This window comes from Sminthopsis crassicaudata, chromosome 6, assembly GCF_048593235.1.
Source record: "Sminthopsis crassicaudata isolate SCR6 chromosome 6, ASM4859323v1, whole genome shotgun sequence".
Lineage (NCBI taxonomy): Eukaryota > Metazoa > Chordata > Mammalia > Dasyuromorphia > Dasyuridae > Sminthopsis > Sminthopsis crassicaudata.
The window spans coordinates 183,817,206-183,842,287 of NC_133622.1; the positions used below are offsets into that span (position 1 = coordinate 183,817,206).

At 36.2% G+C, this 25,082-nt stretch overlaps 1 protein-coding gene across 7 annotated transcripts in view; it reads right to left on the reverse strand.

Annotated features, from left to right (window-relative positions):
- Positions 1–25,082, reverse strand: part of ABLIM2 (actin binding LIM protein family member 2) — a 293,927-nt gene that overhangs the window by 187,183 nt on the left and 81,662 nt on the right. For all 7 annotated transcript variants that reach the window (XM_074276290.1, XM_074276285.1, XM_074276287.1 and 4 more), the window contains exon 2: positions 793–936. In XM_074276290.1, the coding sequence (XP_074132391.1) occupies positions 793–936 (144 nt within the window). The remainder of the gene's footprint in view (positions 1–792; positions 937–25,082) is intronic.

Here is a 25,082-nt window from a genome sequence, read left to right on the forward strand (position 1 = left end):
TCTAGTTTTTCCCCATCCTGGCATCCCTTTTGTGGACATGTTCTAGTTTGTCATCATTCATGAGACAGAATCTAATGACATGACTTTGCTGGTGCTCTGGACTACATGTCTCTCTTTTAATCTATCCCATGATTGTTTTAGGTTTCTGACTCGCACATCACACTATTGACTTACACAAATCTTGTAGTCCACTATATGTGCACATTTTTATATGAATCATTGTCCCACTATATTTCATCTATGCTAAACTTACAAAATTGAGTTTTAAAAAATCCAGATATAAGCTAATGGAAGTTTATCCCTGTTAAGTTTCTTTTTTAGATTTGGCCCATTGTTCTAACTTGCCAAATTTTTTTGGCTCCCAATTCTGCTGCCTAGAACTTGCAGGGGTAGAAAAGATTACCTTTCCTAACTTGTACCTCATAAGCAATCACCTCTACAACCAAAAGGCAATTCTCAGGGTATAACTGTTGTACCTAGGGACATTGAGTCACTCACTATTAGGGGAGGAAACTAGGAATCAGGAAACCTGTGTCCAAGACCCATGCTACTGGGTCCTGGTAGGGGACCCTGAATGAGTTATTTCTCATCTCAGAGTTTCTATTTCCTCACCTGTAAAATGAGAAGGGAAAAGATTCCTTTCACAAAAATAGTTTCCAAAACTCAATGATTAGAGATTTGTTTTTTGGAAATAGGATTGGAATAGAGAATAAAGGAGACAGGAAAAAATGCTTGATATGATGCCTACCACATAGTAAGTGCTTAATAAATGTTGACTGACTGAAACCTTACCTTTACAAACAAAGCACTTTATATGAAAATATTTGTTCTGGACTCGCAAAACTTCTCCTTTGCACACATTCCCACAGGTGTTACACAGAATCGCAGTACTTGATGGCTTCTCCAGGTGGCTGTGGACAGCCTGCTGTTGAGATACTGTTAAAAGAAAAAACAGTTTTTAAGGGTGATAATTTCACTTACAAAGGGAGACAATGGCCACCAAACAAGGAATAGCTCTTCAACACATAACAGAAACACAAACAATGGAATAAAGAAGATATTTTTATTTTGAAAACTTGCCATTACTATTATTATTAATAATAATAATAACACTCTACTGAAATACTATTCTGATGGATCATTAAAGTACAGAGGTGATCTCAGTTTCTTGAACACTATGTTGGCAGAACTCAAGTTCTGAAACTCCTACTGAAGAAGAACTTTGAATCAGACCAGGCACACACTGTATATCTGTCATATAAAAATCTGGTTAGAGAGGGCAGCCAGGTGGCGCAGTGGATAGAGCACCAGCCCTGAATTCGGGAGGACCCGAGTTCAAATTTGATCTCAGACACTTAACACTTCCTAGCTGTGTGACCCTGGGCAAGTCACTTAACCCCAGCCTCAGGGGGGGAAAAAAAAAAAAAGAAAAGAAAAAAAAAAAAAAAAAGAATCTGGTTAGAGAGGCTTATGACATATCCCTATAAGAGTAAAGGTAAATACAACAGTAAAAATGAGTATACAATGTACAACGTGTTTCTGAATGCAGTCTATTATAGTAGAAAGGGTACTATATTCTAAGAGAATTAGAAGGCCTCTTGAATTCAAGACCTTGTTCTATAATTCCTAAGGGTCTAATCCCAGACAAACTATTAACTTCTCTGTGCCTTAATTCCCTCATTTGAAATTAGACTGGTTAGTGGCTCATTGGATAGAGCACTGAACTTGGGAGTCAAGAAGACATGAATTCAAATCCTACCTTAGATATTTACTTGGTGTGTGACCCTGAGAGAGTTATTTAAGGTTTGACTCAGTCTCCTTATCTGTAAAATGGGGATAATAATAGAACTTCCTTCAGAGGGTTATTGTGAGGTCATAAAATAAGATAACTTATGTAGAGTGCATTGGAAATTTCTAAGAAATGTATGCTAATTATTATTATCACTCCTTTTTAAAAAAAATTAATCAATTTATTTAATTAATTTTTATAAAAATTTTATGCATAGGTAGTTTTCCAGAATTGACAATTGCAAAACTTTTTGTTTCAACTTTTCCCCTCCTTCCCTTCCCCTCTTTCCCTACATGGCAGGTTGACCAATACATGTTAAACATGTTAAAGTATTATTATCACTCTTACCTGAAAAGTGAGTTAAATAATACTTACATGACCTATATAATAGATGTGATGCTCTTTACAAAATTTTCATATACTACAAAACTAGATTTATCTCCCTTATTTACAATATCTATAGAGAGAATGTTTAAATATCTGTATCAAATATCATTGGCAAGGGTTTCTCAGCAAAGCTTTTCCTTTTAGGGATAGTTATTGAAACCATGATATCCATATTCTAATTATATAATCTGTGAGGTTAAAGACAATTGATCTCTGCAGTTAGATAAATAACCCATAGAGTTGATCGCTCTTGAACGACACACTGAGAATAAGAGGAAGAGAACTTGGTAGATGAACTCTGGGAAACTGCCTCCAATGATGCTAGATGCTGTAACTTACAGATGCCATGTTCCCCAAAGAATAAATAACCCAATGGAAATGGAAAGATATGTGCTGGACATGAGTGAGCTGCAATTCATTTCTAACCAAGAACTTTCCAAAAGAAATATCCTAAAAGAATAAGGGCATGAAAGGAAGAGAAAGGGTCAATATGTTCCATCCAATAAATATTTCTCATGATTCCACTAGTCCTCATGCTATTAGAGTGGTAAGAGAGCTCAGAGAATGTTGGGTGGGTCACTCTGGAAGGATTATTGGCAAATACAGACAAGACTAAGGGGATAGAATGCAGTCTACATTATTATCCATACTGATGAGATCACAGATTCCTTGAAGAATGGTAGAAAAAAATAAGAAGGCAACTGAGAATTTACAAAGCTTGAATGTAAAACCTACATTTTCAAATGATGAAAAGGAGCCTTGGTCCCTAGAGCAAACATGAGCCTGACTCATGGCACAACACTGAATAGGAACAGGTCCACGGAATGGTTCCAATCATGGCAGATGTCGAGTGTGATTTGTTTGTATATTCATGTTTTGAGTCAAATCATGGATTTTGTGTTGAGTATATAGATTTCAAAGATAGTCTCTGCTCAACTCTCAGGAATCATTTAAAGAGTTATAAATTGTCCTCCCTCTGGGAATGCCAACATATAACTAGGACAATTCTTCTAAATGTTGGAATTACTTGTAAATGAAACTTCAAACAAATATCTATTTGGTCAACTTTAATGTTATTATGATTTTTAAATATGCCTCATGACTTCATTAATATTCATATTATTTCTTTAGGAGAAAAAAACACTTTTAAGTTCCTCTTTTCAATCAGATAAAAATTAATTTGCATATTACTTAATACATAAGTGAGTTAAAATCTTACTGCCATCTTGTGACTTAGAATAGAAATTGCAAGAATTTACATGGTTACATTATTGATATTCCTGTGTAATTTAGGATCAGGGAGATAGAAAAGACTTTAAGATACTGTGTGTAAGGCTAAAATTTGAAGCACCTTAATGTCATAGTTGTGAGGGACCTTATGAGAAAAAGAGTAATAGTTGAAAGTGTTTAATACAATAATGGAAGTTTTTTTTTTTTCAAAACATAATATATTTAAAGAATTTCCCTCAACCAGCTAAAGTTCAAAGAAAATTTCTTATATGACTATGTAGTCATTTCTAGCATGTTTAATATATATTGGACTACTTGCCATCTAGGGGAAGGAGTGGGGGAAGAGGGGAAAATTGGAACACAAGGTTTTGCAAGGATTAATAGTGAATGATTATCCATTCATATGTTGTTGTTGTTTTTTTCTTTTTGCTGAGGTAATTGGGATTAAGTGACTTGTCCAAGGTCACACAGCTGGGAAGTGGTAAGTGTCTGAGGCCAGATTTGAAAACTCTGGTCCTCCTGTCTTCAGGGCTGGTGCTCTATCCACTGTGCCACCCAGCTGCCTCCATCTATATGTTTTGAAAAATAAAAAGCTTTATTTTAAAAAAGAGTCATCAATGACCACAAGCTTTGAGGCCAAACTATAGAATTTTATGGATTTTAAAAATGAGGGGATTTTTAAATATGCATAATGTAAAAGCTGGAAGGGACTTTAAATATCATTTAAGCCAATTTTTGAGAAAGGGAAATGAAGGTCCAGAGAGACACCTCATTTATTCAACTGCCTTCCTCCCTATGATCGCTGGGAGTCTTTAGCTGTGTGTATGTGACCATCCTCCCTCAGGAAACGAAATTCTAACATGCTGCTCACGCGTGGTCATTTCCTGGGCTGCTGACCTGGAGGAAAGTGAAGGCATTTGAAAAGAGAAGAGTCGCATATTTTAAATCCCGGATGGATCATATTCTGTCCGAGGATGAGTCCGACCTCTTCTAAACGGGGTGTGTGTGGACATGAGCAGCTAATTTCCATGAAGACTGGAAACAGGCCATGTTCCTGTTTATCTGAGCAGGAAGTAGAATTCACTTTTGTCAGCTCTGCCATCTGAAAGGCCGCCAGAAGAGAAATCGGTTCTCTGCAAATGAGTCTAGGTTGAAAGGGATGCTTGAGGACGCAAAGGGGCATCGAGGCCTTGCAGTATTGGTGAAGGAGGAAGGGGAGGATAAACACTGCCGGGATTTGTTGTGCGACAGCTAAGCCTCAGATATACTGGCTCTGCTCCTCCATGGTTTAAACAGTGACTGAGCAGATGGAAAAAGGTTGAAATGGGCTGTTCAACAATGATGCAGAAAAGTCTTTGGCTTCCAAGGCCGCTCAGCCAGAGTGAGTGGTGGCAGCCACTGGGGAAAATGTTTTTCTTTGTTTAAAAAGTGAATGCGAAATAACAAAATGTGCCCTGGGCAAAACGAGTTAAAAGGCAAAGTTTCTCTTCTTGTGCCAGCACACCCCACCCACAATGACCTCTCCTCCGTGCCCTGTTTAGCACCCCCATTTCCCCAGACAGAGCCATCTATAAGTAGAACAGTGTTGACACATGGGGCCAGAAGCAAAGAAGGAAAAAGTGCCCGCGGACAAAGTTTGAAATTTGCAATGGGAAAATAATGCAAGAATTAATTAAAGCAAGTTCCGTTATGAAGAAAGGGAATTAATAACTAGTTCAGGTGTCACCTTATTCAGGAAACCAAATTGTGAGCACTGTCTTCTTGAAATCAGCCACAAGCTGATGTTACCATCCCCTAAGTCAGTGAGGAGTGGTGACCCGTGTCCATGGAATACCCACACTAAGGAAATCCCAGATTCTCGAACTGAAGATGAGCCTTAACAGCTGAAGCTCTAGCAGTGCTCCTCAAACTTTTAAAATAGGGGCCAGTTCACTGTCCCTCAGACTGTTGGAAGGCCGGACTATAGTAAAAACAAAAGCTCACACTCTGTCTCCGCCCCTCAGCCCATTTGCCATAACCCAGTGGAGTAAGTGGCAGTACCTACAATCAAACTCAGGTATTCAGGGTCCTAGTCCCAGGTTCTTCCCGCTATGTTTTTTTTCCCAGGGGATTGTGGTGACTGTGTGAAATAATGTTTATGAAAATATTAATGGTAAAGCACTATGTAAATGCACATAATGCTAATAACATCAGGTCTTTCTATGATATACAATTCGTGGTAAGAAGGAGGAAAGTAAAAAGTGATAAGCATGAGGCCATGGACATATCACTCATTTTACATCCTAGTTCTCCTAGAGTAATTCTGAAATCTAAGACCTAGAGTTGAAAGGTACACGAGGGACCATCTAGTCTGACCCTTTAATTTTTAACAATGTGTATTACAAATAATACTTTAAACTTCATAAAAGCTTCTTCTCTACCCATCATAATAACTCTGTGATACGGTAGCTGAAAGAATTTTGAATTTGTAGTCAGGAGTCCTGGGTTTGAATTTTAGCTCTGTTGCTGATTTTCTGGATGTTTGAACTATCAATCAGCAAAAGTCACTTCTGCCTTTGAGGTGGTTTCAGTTTTCCCCATTCAGCTCTAAATCTGTGACCTCAGATGTCTGATTAAATATATTAAGCCAGTTGCACTAATTCTCTCTAATGCACAAGTGCACAGTTGGTAGCCATGATGTTCTCCCTCTCTTCAAGAAACTCAAGTGTGTAAAATCCCTACCATTTTGTTTCTATCATATTAATTGATGAATATACTAAGATATAGAATGGGCAAAAACACTCTAAAAACTTGGATTTCTTTTTCTTAGAATGCACTTCCATTTTATGAAAAAATGGAGGATCCCATAAGGCTTTTTACTTTCTGGGCAAATCTAAAACAAATGGTATGGTCTAGATCTCAGCTTCTTAAATTATGATTCATGACCCCATATAAAGTCTTACAAATGAATGTGGGGGTCACAAAATTATGATTTATTATCAGTAAATTTGTGTGTGTGTATGTGTGTGTATATATATATGTATATATATCTGGGATTACATAAAAATTCCTCAGAAGAAAAGAGATTGGGAATGGAAAAAAGTTTAAGAAGCCCTGGATAATTTCCAAGATCCTCCCTAATTCTAATATTTTGAGCTTTAAAATCTTTTTCATTTCTGACAATTCTGTATTCCAGAGTCTCTTGCAGCTCTGTCCTGTTATTTTATGCCATTTTGTTTTTCTCAGTCTTGGTTTTCTCTTCTGATAGATGAAGGCATTGAACTAGAAAATCCCTAAAGTCATGTTTGGCTATGATGTTCCATAATTCTATGATCTGCAAGGAAGTGACAGTCAATATTACAATCAAGCAAAAAGAGGGAATCTTTGTGCTGAAGAGACTGAACTGAGTCAGCAAGGGCATATTTCAAATAAAAAGGTCATTGCTTTTGAAAACTAAACTACTACCAACCAGTACTGTCAATGACAACATTCACTGATAAAGAAATCTAACAGAAATCCATAGAAATTCTCCCAGAAATTCATTTCAAAGTTAAAAATATTTAAATAATGTTTCTCATTTGTTATATCTTTGCTCTAAATGATTATTCTTGATGACTCAATATCTTTGATTTTTGCTTCTGTTTTTAAAAGTTCTTTCTATTTTATTTAAAAGTAACAATAATTTAGAGCCTGATTTCTATGTTCTGTGGGTTTGTTTGCTTCCATTGTTTGGTTACTTAAGGGCAATATCATCAAGAATATGCTATCACCTCAATCTTGATATCACTGACATGCGATTTGGGTTTTATAAAGTCTGATTGAGGGGAAAAGAAAAAAGCAAAGAGATGGGCAGAGAGCTAGGACTAGGGGAAGCTTCCTATATAGCAACACTCAGAAGGACATTAGTAATACTTTTAAATAATAATTTTAAGAAAAGTGTTTTTAATGACAGAAAAAAAAAACCACTGTCTAGCTTGAAATTATTTGATAACCAGTCATGGCCCACTTGTATTTTGTTAAGTTTCGGAATCAAGGCTTAATACTGCAGAATCCAAAAGAACTCTTTCTTTGCATAAGCATTTATATGACAATCACAATGTCTTTAGTCATTCTAAAATCAATAGCCATTGACTTTGTTTCCAGTTGTAATTGGTTTGGGGGAAGTAAGAATTTGGACTGGCCATCAGGAACTTAATCCTTACAGAACACATACAAATTACCTTGCCTGATTATAATCCAATAAAGTATATAGAAAAACTTGGGGGAGGCCCAAATCTAACTATACATAACTCACAGTATAGTACACTGTGTAATGAAGAAGTGTTCTAACTGGCTAAAAAGCCAAAAGATAACCCAAGGTGGATTCTGAATCAGGATTGAGTTCTTTTATAAACGGAACATTCTTCTCTTAAGTTTTTATTTTCCTTCCTGGTGGTGGGTGAGACAAGAACTGCAGAGATGCCATATAGGGGAGTGATAGCCAGTTGCATCCCCCTGCCCCAATCCAACTACTCTGGGTTCAGGGGCACCTGGCCTTCTGTTTCTTTTGTGTTTGTTATTTCTCAGCCTTATGTGAATGAATATCTAGAAATAGAATTGCCCAAGTGCAGATCACGTGCATTCAGGGGAGCTATCAGAACCACCAGAGGTCCTCAGCAGCAGATCCAAAGAGCAGATAACCTGGATGTGGTAACAGAGGCCATTAGAGTAGGTAGATAATGACAACATTTGCAGATAAATGATGAAAGGTGATCACCCAAAGATGGTAATGACTTTAAGTCATATGATTTTTGAGGAGAGATGAATCAGCTCTGCACTCCAGGAAGATACAAATATTTAGAGCCCAGCTGACATATGCCTATAGCTAAGGGAACCTTCAGGGTGACTCCATGAAGGGAAAGACTCCAAGGACCAAAGCGTTTTCTACATGCATGTTGACTATTTTATACTTTGCTATTATTTCAACTTGGACCTCTGCCTTTTTAGCCCCAAGTGGAGACTGCCCACTTTCAATGAGCCTTCCGAGCTCTTTTCCTAGTCTATCACATATTGATTGTTTCTGCATAAGTGGGCTGGGACAATAATAGGCAGAAAGAACTTTATAAATAGTGTAATGTCATCCACATCAGCTTAACAACTCACATTTCTGTAGCACTTTGAGATTCACAAAGGGATTTATACTCATGACAACCTTGTATGAGAGTATCAATATTATTGTTCTCATCTGATGGATGAAGTAACTGAGGCTAAGGAAAGTTAAACAAACCTACCCATAATAACAAATCTAATGTATGTCAGTGAGGAGATAAGATTCTGTTTCCAAACACTGTTCTTTACATTATATTTAAGCCTTCTCTAGTACAAATAGTTTCGTCTACTGTTCCTCATATAACAGACTTTGCCATTGTCCACCTAACTCATTGGTTTCCTCCTTCTGGACATATTTTAGCTTATCAGTGACCCTCCTAGCATGTGACAGGCAGAACTTGAAACAATGCACCAGATGAAGACTATAGGAAAGGCCAATGGGATCACAACCAGATCCTTCTGCACCCAAGACATCTATTCCTATAGTCTATGATGTCGCTTACTATCATTGCTATGTGGAATAAAAAAATTAGAACAGTAATTTCATTTAGACTGCCTTGAAAAGTAACACCAGAGATTCCAGTATCCCAATATTCTTTACTTCCCCTACTTCCACAGACCTATAGGAATGCAACTATTGACAATTAAATCGACAAACCGATTAAGCACTTATTTTGTATTAGGTACTGGAGACATAAAGATAAAAGGCCCAAGGGTAGTAAAGTCTAATTTTATTTATATAAAATAAATCCTGGATTTTTGTAGCACATATAGGCTTCAGTTGAGAAGGCAGTGGTACCCACTTCATACCTCTCAGATTGACTAAAATGACAGGAAAAGATAATGGTGCATGTTAGAGGGGATGATGGAAAACTGAGACAATAATACATTATTGGTGGAGTTGTAAACTGATCTAACAATTCTGGAGAGCAGTTTGGAGCTATGCCCAAAGGGCTATCAAACTGTACATATCCTTTGACCTATCAGTGTTTCTATTGGGCTTATATCCCAAAGAGATCATAAAAGAGGAAAGGAATCACATGTGAAAAAAAGTTTGTGGCAGCTCTTTTTGTAATGGCAAGAAACTGGAAATTTAGGGGATGTCCATCAGTTGGAGAATGGCTGGATAAGTTATGGTACATGAATGCTATGGAATATTATTGTTCTGTAAGAAATGACCAGCAGGATGATTTTAGAGAGGCTGGAGAGTTACATGAACTGATGCTAAGTGAAGGGAGCAGAACCAGGAGATGATTGTGCACAGTAACAAGATTATATGATGATCAATTCTGATGAATGTGGCTCTTTCAACAGCAAGATGATTCAGGCCAGTTCCAATAGACTTGTGATGGATAAAAATATCTGCATCCAGGAGAGAGGACTATGGAGACTGAATGTGGATCACAATACAGTATTTTCACTTTTTATTGTTGTTGTTTGCTTGCATTTTGTTTTCTTTCTCATTTTTTCCTTTTTGATTGTATTTTTTGTGCAGCATGATAATTATGGAAATATGTATAGAAGAATTGCACATGTTTAAGGTATATTGGATTACTTGCTGTCTAGGGAGGGGATTGGGGGAAGGGAAAGAAAAAATTTGGAACATAAGGTTTTGCAAAAGGAAATGCTGAAAAATATCTATGCATATGTTTTGAAAATAAACAACTTTAATTTAAAAAAGAGTGAGAAAAGGCAGTGAGACAGTGCTATCAAATCCAGATAAAAGATGAAGTACTATCTTAAAGGGCAATGGTCAGACAATCTGGAGTCTAAAATCGCATCTGCTACTTACTGCCTATTTGATCTTGGACAAGTCTTTTCATATCTCATCTGAATGAAGTGGTTGAATTTGAATCAGGGGTTCTTGACCTATAATCTATGTTTAATTTCATACATTATATTTTAACATAATTGGCTCTCTTGGTAATTCCATACATTTAATTTGTGCATTTAAATACAGTAATCTGAAAAGGGGACCATGGACTTTGTATCTATGCTAAAGATATCCATGACCAAAACATAGTTAACAATTGCTAAACAAGCTCTAAAGTAGAGCTCTTTCAGGACCTAACTTGATTTTAACCTTGATTATTTTATTCTAGCCCTAGATCCTATGTCTCACCCCAACTCAAATCTCTTACGTTCTAAGGCTCCTTCCTTGAAGTAAATCCTATGTTTATTATGATGCAGTACCCATAACTACATACAGTTGATTACTCACTCATTCCGCTATCCTTGAAATTTTTTCCAGATGCTTTGTTCCACTATTTCACTAAGTATCTAATGAAATTGTACTTCCTGAACAGCTATTTCCTGATTTTTTTTCAGAATCTTTTTTTGGAGAATGAAAACCCATCTAGTTTTTCCCCCCAGGTGACAGTGATCTAATCAGTTTATCATCATTTTTCAAAAAGTAGATCAGAACTATAATGAGTAATATAATGAGACTGATTTCTTTTCCCAGTGAAACTAGAATTTTTGCATTCAAAGGAGTGCTGCCCCCTTCAAAATAGTCTTGAAGGAACTGATGTTTATTTCTATGGTGTTATCAGTATTCAAAACTTCTGGAAGACTCTTCTTTGGCCTTCTCTCAAAGCTGAGGAAGCATGCTTTTAAGACTCTTCAGCTATTTCAAATCTTCATCATGGGAAGATTTATTTGATTTGGGGAATAGGAAAAAAAGTCACTAAAAGCTAAGTCTAGTAAGTAAGTGAAGAACAGAGTGAAAGAATAAAATTTTAGGACAAAATGACACCATATATTAATGAAGGTGGCTTTCTATTGTGCTTATGAAATAGTAAGCAAAGACATGCAAGAGAAATTCTATGTTTTTAGGGATTTTATATTACTATATATTCATACCTTACAAATTAAAGAATTTTTTTCAATAATCTATGGCGAATTCCATATATAATTTAGTTGTAGTCTTTTTTAAGCTTTCTTTCAGTGTGATTCTTTTCTTGAAATTTTCTTTCTAAAACTAGTTCAGTCTTTACATTTATATGTATGTATACATACAATATACATACACATACATAAGCATATATGTAATTGTAATTCTCAATTTTGTTTTATTAACAATTTATATCATTACATTTAACATAATAAATAATATATAAATAATACAGCTATCATTTCTATAAAACTAAACAAAACTCTTTTCTCATGAGTTAAGTAATGCTATTATTATTATTATCACTTCACACATAAGAAATCTATAATGGTTCTCTTGTCTTCCATTACATTCTCCACAATTACATTTTTCTGCATTCCATATTACTATTTCCTAGAGTTGAGGGTTAGGTCCTTTTGGCCTTAGAACAGTCAAAATAATAGGATAATAGGATTTCTATAGGATTTTAAGGTTTACAAACTATTTCTCTCATAATGTTCCTGTACACTAGATAGTACAAGCATTATCATCTCCCATTTTTCACACAAAGAAATTGAGGTTCAGAGATATCAATTAATTTGCCAAGAGTCATACAATAAGTGACAGAGCCAGGATTTGACCAAAGTTTCCCGACTTTTAAGTCAGTATTCTTTTTACTAGGTCAATCTACTTCTATAAATGAACAGTTGTTATTAAGTTATTTTTCAATTGTGTCTGACTCTTCATGATCCCATTTGGGATTTTCCTGGCAGAAATACTAGGATGATTTGCCATCTCTTTCGCCAGCTCATTTTACAGATGAGTAAACTGAGACAAATAGGGCTAAGTGATTTGCCCAAAATCAATAATTAGTAGGTGTCTGAACAAAATATGGCATCTTGGATATTCATTTCCCAGTGGAATGGGTGATTTTAAAGAAGTGGTAACAATTTTTTAAAGTTTTGCCAAAGGATTGACCCCGTTAAGGTCTTTTTAGGGGTGAGGGGAGCCTTTGTTTTTTATAAGCCTCTAGGTTCCTACACAGATGCAGCTTGATTGGAAGCTTCTTCTTTCTGTGTTCTGAATCATCAGTTCTGCCAGAAAAGGGGACTCAGCAGAGACAGCTTGCCACTATCTCCCCAAAATGGAGTCAAATTTCAAAATACTGAGCTGTTCAGAGCTGACTCTGCCTCTACTTAATGCAATCCTAAGGAATATTCTCCTTTGTGTCAGGACCTATTCTGTTTTCCCATTTTAAAAGTCAAATTTAAGAAGCATCTATTGGTCATTGGGAGAGATACAAAATTTATAGAAAACATGGTCACTGCCCTCATGAGGTTTCTAGCCTAGAAATGTGCTGTTTCTTCATTAGTTTAGAGATTATTATGAAACTCTATATCCTTTCCCCTTGAGAATGCACTGTGACTTAACTTGGAAAATAGAACCCCCATCAAGAGTCTGGTTTTTAATTTCTGGATCAGAAAGGAGGACAACAATGGCAGGCAGTGAAATCTCCTCCACTGTCATTACTTCAACAGAAACTGCATAAGCCCCTGTTCAATTACGGTCCAGACTAACCTTATTGATAGGAATAGTCCACAAACTGGCATTATAGAGTGCTGTTCTGAGAAGTATCCAAGTTTTACTTAGATAACCACTGAATTATGTTTCAGTTCCTGAAAGTCTTTTGTTCCATCTGTCCTTTCACAACCATAAATTCCTTTAGATTTTATTTACCATACATCCAAAAGGATTTACCTCCCCCAACCCTTGACTATCTGGAGCTACTCATTTGCATGTCTTCCCCACTAGAATGGAGGCAGGGCAGGGACTATGGTTTTGCCTTTCTTTGCAACCTCTTCATTTTAGCACAATGTCTGGCAAGTCAACAAGGATTATGAATCAATTACTATATGCCAGATACTACACTAAGTGCTGGAATACAAGAAAAAATAAATACAGTACCTCCCCTCAAGGAGATAAAATTCAAATTCAAATTCACATGATGGTGAAGTCTAAAGAAAAAAGGACGGCTGGTCTGAACCTTTCCTCAATGGAGGAGGAACTCACCAATGGGAGAAGGTTGTCCCAGGGACCAAGGGAGAAGACAATTTAGTAATGTGAGTGAAGTGTGGACAATAGCAAGTACTTAAATACATGTTTACATGTTTGTTTATAATGATATAAAAGCTCTGATTGAACCAAAGGATGGAGTGGATATTGGTAGGAAGCAGCACTTGGATAAACTAGAAAGAATTGATGGCATAAGCTGGGGGAAGAAAGGGAATTATACAGTGGTGAAGCTAGGGGAGGAATCCTGGGACTAGCTAGATCTGTACATATATCAATCATTCCTATTTCATGAGTAAAGTGAAACATAGGAGAGTTCCTATCATAACAATAAACCAGGAGACTTTGGTTTGAGTATTGCTTCTGATACTTCCTGGTCATGTCCCAATAGAAAAGTCACTTCATCTTTCTGGGCAGTGGATAGAGCACCCAGTTTGAAGTCAAGGAAGACCTGAATTCAAAACTAGCCTCAGACATTTACTAGCTATATAACTCCAGCCAAGTCACTTAACCTCTGTTTGCCTCAGTTTCCTCATCTATAAAATGAGGATAATGATAGACTGCCAATACCTTCCAGGGTTGATGTGAGTATTAAATGAGGTAATTATTGTAAAGCACTTAGCACAAATTCTAGCACATTGTAGGCAACAGAAATACCTATCTTATAAGACTCTTGTGGGACTCAAATTGGATAATGATTTTCTGAAGGGCTTTGCAACCTTAAAATGGTCTCTAAATGTGAGCCATGATTAGAAATATTATAGGGCTGTTTGTGAGGATACAAAGAGGTAATAGACCCAAAAGTATTGTAAAAGAATTATTGAGACAAGAACTATTATCATCATCCTAGTAGAACTGTCTTTTGAAAGTTTAATTCCATCTGTTTCTTATTCTGTTTTTTTTTTTTGTTTTTTTTTTAGTGATTTATATACATGCTTTTTGAATGATGAATGAATGAATTATTTTGTGCTTTTCCTGTAATCCTGGACATTTCTTCACCTCACAACTACCACTATTTTTTCTATTATCAAAACCATTTTAAAATTTTTATTAAAGCTTTTTATTTTCAAAATATATGCATAGTTTTTAACATTCACTCTTGCAAAACATTGTGTTCCAAATTTTTTTCTCTTTCTCTTCCCCTCTCCCCTTCCCTTAGATGGCAAGTAATCCAATAATGTATTAAACATAGGTAATTATGCTATACATAATTCTACATTTCTCATGTTGCACGAGAAAAATCTGATCAAAGAGGAAAAAATGAGAAAAAAGAAAATACAAGCAAACAACAAAAAAAGTGAAAATATTATGTTGTGATCCATACTCAGTTCCCATAGTCCTCTCTCTGGCTATAGGTGGCTTTCTCCATCACAAGACCATTGGAACTGATCTCAGTCACCTGGCTTTTGAAAAGAATAATATTCATCTGAATCTGAATTGATCACTGTATAATCTTATTGTTGCTGTGTACAGTGTTCTGTTGCTTCTACTCACTCACTTAGCATCAGTACATGTAAGTCTCTCCAGGTCTTTCTAAAATCATCCTGCTATCATTTCTTACAAAACAATAATATTCTGTAACATTCGTATATGATAACTTATTCAGACATTCTCCAAATGATTGCCATCCACTCAGTTTCCAGTTCCTTGCCACTACAAAAAAGGCTACTAAAACATTTTTGCACATGTAACACTATTTTTTTAAAAAATTCCAGTTTCTAAATAATTTGGAATATGCTTACTTGAAGCACAATGGCATTTCCTTAAGAAGAATAAAATCAATTTCTATTTTCTTTTGCTTTGACATTTTTTAGTCAGCAGTATCAAAGTAGCCTGTACATACCTAATCCATATTATCTGATAAGGTACTAATATTCAGTCTTTCGCTGTTCATTAAAATAAGATGAAGGGCAAGAAGAAAAGAATGACTGTCTTGGCCCATATTTCCATTGACATTCTACTTGGTTCTGTTACTATTCCTTCTATTCCCCCTTGAGCACTAAATAGAATCCATAGAGGCATAAAAAGGAACTAGCCCCATTCCTGGTTTATTTGGAGGGGACTCTTAGCCTAGGTTTCCTTCCTCCACTTTTAGCATCCACACATGGACCTTTGATTCCATAAAGGCTGTTTTTAGGACACATTTTCTGTTCAGAATCAGTCCAGTCTCTCTCCCCCATGCTGAATGTGATGGCTCAGAAAGCTATGCCAAATTACTCGAGTAAACTAAATGTTTTTTCCCTAACCTACTTTAAGGATCATGTTTGCTAATTATAATGATGTTCCTAGGAAGTCACTCTCCCTTCAAGAGGTAGGCAGGAGGTAGGAGCATCAAAATCATTCTATAAACAAAGGCAGTCTGATGTCATAGAAAATATTCAGAGACAAAGAGCCTGGTTGGAAAGATTAGAAGAGATTGGATAAGACTACTTCCACCTAAAAGTTCCATAATTCACACAAATATAGAAATCACTGTGACACAGGAGAGAGCATGAGAAGAACACTAGAGAGCCATGCAATGTACTCCAAAAATTGAGAGGAAGGGCAAATCACTTTTGACTCTAAGGATTATGAAGATAGTGGCATCTAATCTTGAAGATTATAGGAAATGGGATATTACAGTACCATACAAAATGAGGAAAGGCAAATGGCAAAGTGAATAAACAGATAGCTAATCTCAAAGTTAGGAGATGTGGGTTCAAATATAACCTCTGATACATGTAATGGTTCTATGACCTTCCTAATGTTCCAGGAGAATCTCTCCAACCATAAGTTGCAGAGAGGGTATTTTTTTATCTGAATTGATAGATGCAATGGCTCAGTAGGAGCTCTCTATGCAGAAGAAATCACAGGTCCATCCCTTCTCCCATCTCCTCCCAAAAATTGAATATGTTAAATATAGAAAAATATCAGAAGATTTATATGAACTGATACAGAATAAAATAAGCAGCACCAGAAAAATAATATGTAAATGACTACAGTAGTATAAATTTAAAGAAAAACAAATCAAAAAGTTTAAAGCAATATAATTGACATGATTCAACTTGATCCTGAAGAAGAGGGGGAAAATATGAGTTTGGAAATTTTAAGATTTGGCAGACTCGTTTAATGTGCTGATATGGGACTATCTTTCCCCTCAATGCCATTCCCCTCTTTTGTTTGTCTTTTTATTCTTTATTATGAGGGATGGTTTTCTGAGGATTAGAAAGGGATAGAATATATTTGGAAATAAAGATGATATCACAACAAAAGACAGGAATAAAAGTTTAAGCTATAAAAATCTAAATTGTCAGTATATTATTTTTACAGCCAACACTCCAAAATATATAAAGAAAAAATTTCCTTTCTGCCCTTTCCTCTCCTCCCAAATGATGCTAAATTCACTCATTTCTAGGTAAGACTTCACATATGTCTTACCTAAGTAGTCCCAGCTTGTACTTTGAATTGAATTAAACATAATAGGTCAGAGATGAACCACATTTGAAGGATGCTGGACTGAGTCCCACTGCTAATAAACACAAAGACATCTGGCAGAGCTGTTAATGAAGGACAAAGAGAGATGCTTTCATTTTTATCCAAGAGAAGCACTGAAGAGCTCTGTCTGTCCTGTGGTTGTGTTTTAATAATCAAAGGTGTAAATTAACTATCACAAGAGAAATAAGTGGAGTCTTTGCTCTTTAGACTGGGGAAAAAAACCTATCCATTCAAAAAGGGTGGAGGGAGGAATTTGGATAATAGTACTGAAGTAAACTTCTGTTTGAGTTCAATGTCAGTCAGACAAGACCTAGTTAATGCTCTTGTGCAGGTGTTATGTAACAGGCCATGCATTAGAGACTTCATTCTGGATGGCTGCAATGAAATTTGACATGAACTATGATAAAGTACTGGCAACTTGGGCACAACAGTGAGAGAGTCATTAGACCTGAATTCCTAATCTCTGCCTTGCTGAAGAGGAGCTGTGCATGAGTCATTTCCCCTTTCTAATCCACAAATTCCCTCATGTAGGAAAGGAGGAGGTGGGTTGGACTAAGAAGATCTCACCCAAGCTCCTTCTAGATTCTATGTTCCATGCCCTAGGGGTCTATTTCAGGAGTCACATTCTACATTATATATTCAAAAATTCTTTATTGCTATTGAATTGTTTCAGTCATGCCTGACTCTCTGTGACCCTATCTGGGGGTTTCCCTAGAAAAGATACTGGAGGGGTCTGCCATTTCTTTCTCTAGCTCATTTTACAGATAAGGAAACTGAGGCAAATAAGGTTAAGTGATTTGCCCAGGGTCACAGCTAGTAAACATCTGAGTCCAGATTTGAACTCACAAAAAGGAATCTTCCTGATTATAAGTCCAGTGCTCAATTCATTGTGCCTTCTAATATTTTCTTTTAGATCAGGGATTCTTAATCTGAGTTCAATATTCTAAGGACATTTTTTCAGGAATTCCATGAACTGGGATGGAAAAAATATCACATTCTTTAAAAGCAGGGGCAACCTCTGTTTTTCTATTTGTATCCCCAGCATTTGGCATAGACTTGTGTACATATTAAGTGCTTAATAAATGTTTTTTTTTTTCATTCATCCTTTGAAAGATATTGGCTTTGTCTCTTGACTCTACTATCTACATAATTTCAGGTAAGTCTCTTTACTATTCTATATTTCATTTTCCTCATTTGTGGAAAATTAACGTATGTGAACCACATGGTTTTGGCCCCAAAGAAATGATACACACACACACACACACACACACACACACACACACATATATATGAAAGTCACTCAACAAGGTTAAAAAAAAATCTATAAAGATAATAATATATTACTTCTCAAAAGAAGCTTTCAAGACTCAGCTCGAATCTTTTATCCTCCTTGAAAGCCTCCTTGATCATAGTACAGTATGTTGGAGGCAGCACAGTATGATGGTTCTTATACTCTTGGAGCTAGGATGAAGTGAGTGTCACATTCTTGATGATTCACCATCAATCACTCAGAAGTTTTGAGGGAGTAATGAGAGAAGGGATTTGGCATCATGACAAAATGTGGCAGAGGGAATTACTACTGGGAACACCAGAATAGCACCAGGAGCCAATGGATGTTTTTATTATTGTTTTGTAGTCCTAGTCACTAAGCCATAGTTAGTCCTTAGATGCTTGTTAATTGGTGGGTAGAGAAAAGGAATGGAATAAGCATTTATATAATACCTACTATGTGCCAGGCACTATGCTAGCACTTTTAAAATAGCATATCATCTATATATTTTACAATGGAGGAAACTGAGGCAAACAAATTAAATGACTTGCCTAAGATCACACAGCTAGTAATTATCTGGGACCAGAATCTTCCTGATTCCAAGTCCATCGCTCTATCTACTGTATTACCCAGTTATCCACTATAGAAACCATTGAGGGTCAAAGAGTAAAAGTAGTGGAAAGGAGACAAGCCATCATAAAAGCTATTAGAAGTAAAGATTGGTGATGGAGTGCAGACATAGACCAATGTAGAAGCCATTGGGGAGAATAAGTGAGGTGGCAACATATATAGTTGACATTAGAGGCCAAAAACAAAAATTTCTGAGAAGTTGGGAAAGTTGGATGGTAGAGCTCCCTCTGCTACTAATTATAAGATAGGAAAGGATTCAGACTTGTTACATGTTCTCTCAACCCCTCCATCTCACCCTGCTGCTGTTAAGAGACCATGTTTGACCCTCAATTTGAGGGCCATTGGGATTGATATGCAGCCTAGACTACCAAAAGGCAGGATTGGTCCAGTTTGAATCAATCCAAATGGAATACACATACTCCTGTACTCCCTAGTTTGTTCTGGTTATCCTTTGGCTTCAAGGTGAAATTCAAGGTGTTGACTTTGTAACATGAAGCTGTGCTTAGGTTAGGTTCCTCTTGGCATTGAATTGGCTCTTTCCTCTACCAGTAACATCCAGATTCCATTTCCAAAGGAACACAAGCAAGGTACCCGAGAAAGACTAGATGCTTCATGCCTGGAATCTCCCTTTAATATCTCTCTCTCACTCACTGGATCATATTTCACTACTAAGGTACAAGCAAGGTTCAGTATTTCCCAAGGGCAAGTGAGAGAGGTTCATTTAAAAGGCAAGGTTTTGTAGAATAACATGATGACCCAACTGGGAGGGACCATAGAGAACATCGAACCCAACTCTATCTAAAAAGGAATTTCTTCTGCTAACTCCCCCAAAATGGCAATCTTGAGTGGTCTCTGAAGACCTTCACTGATGGAGAGCTCATTTCATCTTGAGTGGCCGTAAAAATATCATAATTCTGCTTCATTCATTGCTACAATAAATACAAATTACTTCCAAATCCTAGTCATTTTCCATTTCCTTTTCCAAAGATTTACACACACATACATGTATATAAATATATATATATATATATATATATATCTGTGTGTGAATGTGTGTATACATGCACAATATCCACATATAGACTGTCTTTCACACACATATATTTATATATAAACATGTGTATGCATATACAATACATATATACTATATGTCTCTCATACATACATACACACACACATATATATATATGAAAGTCACTCAACAAGGTTAAAAAAAATCTATAAAGATAATAATATATTACTTCTCAAAAGAAGCTTTCAAGACTCAGCTCAAATCTTTTATCCTCCTTGAAAGCCTCCTTGATCATAGTACAGTATGTTGGAGGTAGCACAGTATGGTGGAAAGAACACTGACTCAAGAATATGAGGACCTAGGTTTAAATCTCATCTCTGATGGTTACTACCAGTTTGACTTTTTATAATAATAAATAGCAAGCATTTATATAGAGCTTTAAAGATTTGTGAAGCACCTTAGAATTATTATATCCTTTTATCTTTAACATAACCTTGGATGGTGGATGCTATTATTAATCCCATTTTTGTGGAAGCTGGAATTTCTTGATTCCATGTCGTGTTCTATAAGTCACTTCACCTTCCTCTTTCACCTTATTTTCTTCCGTTGTAAAAGGGTTGAACTTGAACTCTGGATCCCATGTCCCCAGATCTTTTTCCTTTGAATCTAAAGCAAGTAGTGTCTGAACTCTGTATTTGAAAAGTAATCAATACAGTCCTGTATTGTCTGTCAGCTGTCCTTTTAAACTTATATAACAATTATAATAATTTTCAAAATTAAGGTTTTCAAAAGGCTTTACAAATATTATCTCCCATCCTCGTAATAATCCTGGGAGGTCATTGCTATTATTATCCCTCATTTTACACATGGGGAAACTGATGAAGACAGGGGTTAAGTGACTTGCCCAGGTCACAGAATCAATATGTTTGAGTCCAAATTTGATCTCAGGTTCTCCTGATACTAGGCTTAGTGTTCTCTCCATTATAATATCTAACAGCTTCTACGTACCTTGCCTCTTCAAATAGATTGAGTTCTGGTTCTGCTTGTCTACTGTATGCTTGGAGAACTATTTGAGTTGGTCTGTGAAGCATGGCTAATGAAGCCCCTGAAACATGGGGCATGCAGTCGTGCAACCCTCTGCCTAGAGTAAATCTAAAGTAACAAAATCAGTTCATTTTAGAATGGATATTGATCAACTAAAGAGTGACCAAAAGGACATCAGGATAATGTAAGAACTAAACATATGAAGAGGAGTCCAATGAAATTAGCATAATTTTCCAAGTGAGAAGACTGCTTTGTGGCAAAAGGAGAGCTATTTTTCAGTATAGGAAAGGAAATAAAGGTGAAAAGATAGGCTGGTTCTCCCTGGCAGCAATGAGCAGGAATGGCACAATCTGATTTAATTCAATGTAAGGAAAAATTTCCAAGTAGACCTGTCTATAAATGCAATGGACTGCCTTCAAATAGAGTAAATTCTCCATTGTTAGAGGTAGTCAAAGAAAGGCCAGGCCTCTCAAAAATGTGCCAAAGATTCTACAGAGGAACTTCTTGTTCACTTAGTTACAGGTTGGACTAAATAACTTCTGGGGGATCTTATAATTCTGTCATTCTATGATTCTATGGGAGGATAGCACATTTTAGTTGGGCCTTAATGAAGTAAAATGTAGCCTCGCATTATAAATGTGTAATTAGGAGCCCGAAAGACTCCACGGTCTAGATTGTACACCATTGTCACAATGCCCTCCAAAAGTTCAAATGTTCTTACCACCCTGATTGAGCATGGAATTTACAGTAGCTTTTTCTCTATGAGAACTCTTAAAGATCCACATGCCAAATTAAAGGGGAAGACAGAGAATGGGACAGTGGGACAAAGAAAGAAAAAGGGGAATAATTTTGAAATAAAAGCTAAGTACTCATTAATATTAATGGTAAATCCCATGAGGAAGTGGTCTCATGTATTTGAATTCCAGTATAATGGAAATCTGCAACATTAATCTGAATAACACAACTACTAAATGATCACTATTGGTACTAATCAGGAACTACTTGTATGGAGTATTTCCCTAGTAGGCTAAATCTGGTCTAATAGATCAACAATACAAAGTCCCTGAGTCAGAGGAGGGAGAAAAAAAAGGGAGAGAAGGCACATGGGAGACACCAAAATATAACTTCATTTTGCCAACCTCAAAAGTTGAAAATGGAAATGTTGGCGCTAGAGGCATTAGGACAGATGTTTGCAGATCAGTAAACTGTGATGTATATACTTTAGCTACCAAAAATAGTATCCACAAAGTATCATATCTTTATATCCCTGAGCATATTGAAATCCATATTCCATTGCAATTTAGTAAATGGAAAAGGACTGGGCTGGTATGTGCAACAACATAATACAAACTACTCCATCCACAGAAATTAGTATTTTTTTCTTTTAAGGGGAAAAATTATTCCAGTTGGCTGCTTTCCTCTATCCTTCTATTAAAGGATAATGTGATAGGAGCAAAGTGGTTTGGGAAGAGCTCACTCACAGACACAACAACAACAACAAAACACACAAAGCCCAACAAAAATACCAAGTATGTTGAATATACTAGAGATCTCTCATTTTTGAAACAGCTTAACATTGAGTCAGGTCAGCTTAAATTGGCTTAGATTCAATGACAACTTGGATTGTTGGGAATGTGAAGTAAGATAAAGGGCATAGAATTGGGAACCAGGAGCTTGGGTTAACTACAGGAACTTGGATAAATGACTTCAGTTCTCTGATTTCAGTTTCCCATTCTGAGAAATCAGGAACTGTACTGTGATTTTTAACCTCTCTTTCGTTTTCTAACACTCTAGACTCTTTATCTCTTCCAGATATAATAATCTATTTTCTATGGTTCATTTCAATTCTAACATTCTTTCATTTCTTAATAAGAAAATGACAGCTTCTGTGTCATAGAGTCATATTCCTTTGGCCTGTGTCACTGGTTGCTTCAATATGTTTATCATTAGACCAAATGGAAAGATTAAAGCTTTAATCTTACCTTACAATCTACCTTGCAAAGACTGAAACTTTTGAATGCAGTTTAGAGACTTCTCATCTTTTATAATCACAGTCTAAGAGTACTTCAACACCCTACTTGCTGACTCATTTCCATGGGGAAAATGTAATAGTGAAATAAACATTAGCTTGGGATCAGAAGCCCTATATACTAAAATATCAGTTCTGATACATATAACCCGTGGTATCTTAGGAAAGTCACCATCTCTTTGAGTCTCAGCTTCAACATCTGTAAAGTGAGCAGCTAGGTGATACTGAGAAGTTCCAGGCCTGGAATCAGGAAAACCTGAGTTCAAATCCATCCTCAGACACTTATTAGTTAGTTTGATCGTGGACAATTCGCCTAACTCTGTTGCCTCAGTTTCCTAACTTGTAAAATAATATGGAGAAAGCAATGGCAAACCAGTTATCATTGTCAAAAAAACCACAAATGGAGTCACAAAAGTCAGACACACATGACTGAAAAATGACTATGCTTATTTATATTCATTCTCCATAGTTCTCTCTCTGGATGCCTTGGATCACTGAACTGCTGAGGAGAATCAGATCTTTCATAGTTGATCATCAATCTTTCTATTACTATGTACTTTGTATTCCTGGTTCTACTTGTTTCATTCAGCTTGAAGTTCATGTAAATCTTTCCAGACCTTTTTAAAATCAGCTTGTTCATCATTTTTATAGAATAATATTCCTATTGTTCTATAAGAAATGATGAGCAGGATGATTTCAGTAACACCTGGACTTATAAGATCTGATACTTAGTGAAGTGAGTTAGAACCAAGAGAACATTGTACACAGCAATGACAAGATTATGTAATGATCAATTGTGATGGAATTGGCTCTTTTCAACAATGAGATATTTCAGGCCAATTCCAATGGTCTTGTGATGGAGAGAGAGCCATCTGCATCCAGAAAAAAGGACTGTGGAGACTGAATGTGGATCGCAACATAGTACTTTCTCTTTTTCGTTGCTATTTGCTTGCTTTTTTTTTCCTTTCTCATTTTTTCCCTGTTTGATCTGATTTTTCTTGTGTAGCATGATAATTCCAAAAATATGTATAGAAGAATTGCACATGTTTAACACATATTGAATTATTTCTTGTCTGGGACAGTGGGAGGAAAGGAGAGAGAAAAAATTTGGAAAACAAGGTTTTGCATGGGTGAATACTGAAAACTATCTTTACATATCTTTTGAAAGTAAAAAGCTTTTATTAAAAAAGAACAATAATATTCCACTTTAACGGTCTAGGTACTCAAAGTTTTTTAAGTTTCTGAGCAAGTGATTGATTGGCTACCTCTGTTCACTGAGGCAGTTTCCTACTCAGGGAGTCTCTAAACAAGTAAAATCCCAGACTAGTCCCTATCCCAATGATCTCTGGTAGCATGCTGCCTTGATTAAGCATAATGGATACATAATACAATAGGAGATTGGCCTGAGCAATGTGTAGAACATATGTTAAGTATACATAGGAGATATGGTTGGCTAGATAGTATTATTGTTGTTCAGTCATTTCAGTCACAACTGACTCTTTATGACTTCATTTAGCAATTTCTTGGCAAAGATACTGGAGAGGGTTGCTATTGCCTTCTCCAGTTCATTTTATGGATAAGGAAACTGAGGCAAATTGAATTAATTGATTTGCCAACGATTGCTCAGCTAGGAAGTAGTTGAGGTAGGAGTAGTTGAGATTTTAATTCAGATCTTCTTGATTCAGAGCCTGGCACTTTATTCACTTCACTATTTGACTACCTGTCGATAAAATAGGATAATGAAGAGCCTTGTTTCCCTCTGCCTGTCTAGTCTATAGCCCCCAAGGCATTTGCCCAAGTCTCCCTTGGCATCATCTGAGCAAGTTTTTTTCCTTGGCAATAACTATGGGTTTAACAAATACCCAGAAGAGCATTTATAAGCATTTCTACTTTAGATTCAATTCAATAAGTATTTATTAAATGCACATATTGATTCTGAGAACTCACAATAAAACAATAGCCACAGAAAGAAAGTATCCAGAAACAAACAACAATAGGGATCAGCACAATGTAGCTTTGAACCCTAAGAATTAAGATGCTGGTCCACTTAATTAGCTTTATGACCTTGGCTTGGAACAATATTTCTGAGTTTGCTTTACCTGAAAAGTTAACCATCATGTAAAAATACTTAGCAAATTTTAAATGGTAAAAAATTTTTTAAAACAATAGCTACAATTTATATAGACTTTATAGTTTCCAAAAAACAAA